This window comes from Coregonus lavaretus (assembly GCF_964263955.1).
Source record: "Coregonus lavaretus genome assembly, contig: HAP1_SCAFFOLD_2073, whole genome shotgun sequence".
NCBI lineage: Eukaryota > Metazoa > Chordata > Actinopteri > Salmoniformes > Salmonidae > Coregonus > Coregonus lavaretus.
In genome coordinates, this window is record NW_028159078.1 from 43815 (window position 1) to 47331 (window position 3517).

Here is a 3517-nt window from a genome sequence, read left to right on the forward strand (position 1 = left end):
TTGAGTGAATGTAAACTTCTGACCCAATGGGAATATGATGAAGGAAATAAAAGCTGAAATAAATCATTCTCTCTACTATTATTCTGACATTTCACATTCTTAAAATAATGTGGTGATCCTAACTGACCTAAGACAGGGAATATTTACTTGGATTAAATGTCAGGAATTGATAATAACTGAGTTCAAATGTATTTGGCTAAGGTGTATGTAAACTTCTGACTTCAACTGTATATAGTAGGGGTCTTTCTTTATCTATGCTGACTGTGAAGAGTTACTCAGAAGTTGTGACAATATCTCCATAGTTTCAGTTTGACAGATTTAAGAGACTAGAAAGAAGAATCAAACCCTTCACATGTTTTATGACAACAAGTTCATATTTCCACACTGTCTTTTAGTACAACACAACATATACATACCGGTTACGTCTAATAACACAACTGTCTTTGCACTGATTCCACTGTTCCACATGACATCTACCTACATTAACTATTATACAACTCTATAGCTCTACTCTATTCCATAGGAGAGAGAGCATCACACAGAAACCTTAGATTCAGGGACAGAGTCAAAGGTGGACGTAATACTAGCTACAGGTACAGCTGTAGTGTTGGTGACAGAGACCTGGGTGGATGTAGTACTAACTACAGGTACAGCTGTAGTGTTGGTGACAGAGACCTGGGTGGATGTAGTACTAACTACAGGTACAGCTGTAGTGTTGGTGACAGAGACCTGGGTGGATGTAGTACTAACTACAGGTACAGCTGTAGTGTTGGTGACAGAGACCTGGGTGGATGTAGTACTAACTACAGGTACAGCTGTAGTGTTGGTGACAGAGACCTGGGTGGATGTAGTACTAACTACAGGTATAGCTGTAGTGTTGGTGACAGAGACCTGGGTGGACGTAATACTAACTACAGATACAGATGTAGTGTTGGTGACAGAGACCTGGGTGGATGTAGTACTAACTACAGGTACAGCTGTAGTGTTGGTGACAGAGACCTGGGTGGATGTAGTACTAACTACAGGTACAGATGTAGTGTTGGTGACAGAGACCTGGGTGGATGTAGTACTAACTACAGATACAGCTGTAGTTACTTATCTATGTTTTACTTAACACTTTACACACTATTTTCTTAAAAAACTGCATTGGTGGTTAAGGGCTTGTAAGTAAGCATTTCACTGTAATGTCTACATCTGTTGTATTCGGCGCATGTGGCAAATACAATTTTTGGATTTGATTTGATTTGATATACCTCACTATCACTATAAAGATATTACATTGTAATGAAGAACGTGAAGGTAAAGATTTATCCAAATTGAAAGAGAAAGTAACTTTAAGGTTCTCTTTCAGTCGAGACCTCAACGTCACTGTGTGGGATGGATCGTCATTATCACAGCTATAAAAAGAAAGGCATGATTGGGATGACAGAGAGAACTGATACACTGTAAGAAGAGTTTGATTGAAGAGCTCCTTGCATCAATAGTTACTAGTACAGAGTGCAGGTGAGTGCTTCTCCATTTGACAGGATGTGATATTTTATTCCAGTCTTAGGAACAGGTATCACTTGTTGTTGTTGTATCACTTGGGTTGTTGAAATAAGAGTTAACTTTATTTGATTATATACTTTGAACATGCTGTAGATTTGAGGTCAACAACTTCTGCAACATGGGTGGTGGATATTCCTTAATTGATGGTGAGATATTTTTTTAGCAATGACAACCGTTTTGTATGTAGCTGCAACTTATTTGTATGTAAAGGCACAATGGAAATGTTTCTCATCCTTTGACTGGTTGTGTTCTCATCTTTAGATGTGAAGAGCACTGAGAAGAAGAAAAACTACATCTCTGTCTTGGTTTTGATTCTCTGTCTTCACTTTGGACTGGTGACACAGGTACCCTAAGAAAAATACAACCTCAAACCTAATATTTCATTTACCTAGTTTAGTTGATTTACCCTGCTTATAATAAATTATGGCAAATCAGGAAATCAAGTTGAGTTAACAAAACAAGGCAATAACATATTTGTTACATTATAAAGTATAAGTTCATACAACTTTAAATTTAACACCAGCAGGGTTCATTTATATTTTTAAGTCGAACAAGGACTCCTTTTACAGAGATAAGTTGAACAAGTTCTCCTTTCACAGAGACATAATTTTAAAAAATTGTGTCCCACGACTGTTTTTTCTGACAAGAAAAGAGTGTCCTTAAATGTTATGGGCAATTCCTGTGAATAGGCTTCATGTTGTTTTGACAACGCCCTGAGCTATGCAGAAAAAACAAATGTCTATCATATTTTTGTCGTCCTGCTTTGGGACTTGGGCGGTGCTATTATTTTGTACTTTCATTTTGCACATTGACATAAACCAACAAACACACAAGTCTACTATTGTTTTCCTCACATTTGGCCTCACAAACTGCGGCCAATAAGGGATCGGTAGACATTTTATCACCCAAGCAAGGACCTGATAGGTCTGTAAGGAGAATGTCCCTAAAGAATGTTACTGTTACAGAAGGAGATTTTCCCACTGGACATGGCAGCTGATTCTGTTGACGACAAATACGATGTCTGCAGAGACGAAGCCTTTAAGAGAGTGGAGAGCTACTTCCTCCCACATGAGAGGAACACCACCACTAACTTCAGAAGAGCCTGGGACATTGCAGAGAAACATGCCTCCACTCCAAAAGATGGTCTGCAAAAAGTGCATTCCATCGCTATGTATTTGTACACAAATAACAAACCCCAACCTCCATCCGAATCCATCTACCTGAACTTCAACGAAGCAGTTAGAGAAGGCAGATATGGGTATGGAACATCATTCCAGTACCATTCCCTGCACTTCTATCTAACTGACGCCATTCAGATTCTCAAACAAAGTCAAACATCATGTTGGACCACCTACCTTAGAACCAATGTAACTTTTGATCAGGATGTTGTCAACAAAGAAATGCGCTTTGGTTATTTTGTCTCAAGTTCTATACATAAGACCTTATACGATTTTGGAGACACGTCCTGCTTTGAGATCAACACATGTTTTGGTGTTAACCTGACATATTACTCTGCCTGTGCAAACGAGGGGGAAGTTTTGATTCCTCCCTATGAGGTATTCAAAGTCACCAACATCCAGATGAAGTCAGCAGTGAATAACCTGTGGTGTAAAGTCGTCTACACTCTAAAGAGCACTGGAAAATGGAAGAGTGACCTGAATTGTAAAGCAATAGATACAGGCTACTGCTACATAAAGCTATTAACTATGTTCATAGTCGCAATAGTGTTCATATATTTACAAAATTAAAATAGTGATTTTGTCAGACAGCATAGGCAGCAGCTCTGTAGAGATGATTATTTGGAATGAAAGAATAAAGTCATCAAATAAAAGAAATGTAACATACACAACAACTGAAATATTTTATTAAAGAAATGTGAATAAATGATGGTTAATAAGTGATAAGCAGTAATGGGCAGTCACTACTATCATGGGACTTTTATTAATTGTTTTATTCTGTGTTTTTACAG

At 38.0% G+C, this 3517-nt stretch overlaps 1 protein-coding gene across 1 annotated transcript; it reads left to right on the plus strand.

The window, feature by feature from the left end:
* Nucleotides 1-1666: 1666 nt before the first annotated feature.
* On the plus strand, nucleotides 1667-3296 carry LOC311123296 (T-cell ecto-ADP-ribosyltransferase 1-like; the record flags this gene model as incomplete). Its single annotated transcript, XM_084197556.1, has 3 exons — nucleotides 1667-1694; nucleotides 1810-1892; nucleotides 2514-3296. 3 exons carry the CDS (start codon nucleotides 1667-1669, stop codon nucleotides 3294-3296), a joined length of 894 nt encoding a protein of 297 aa, XP_084053682.1.
* Nucleotides 3297-3517: the final 221 nt, after the last annotated feature.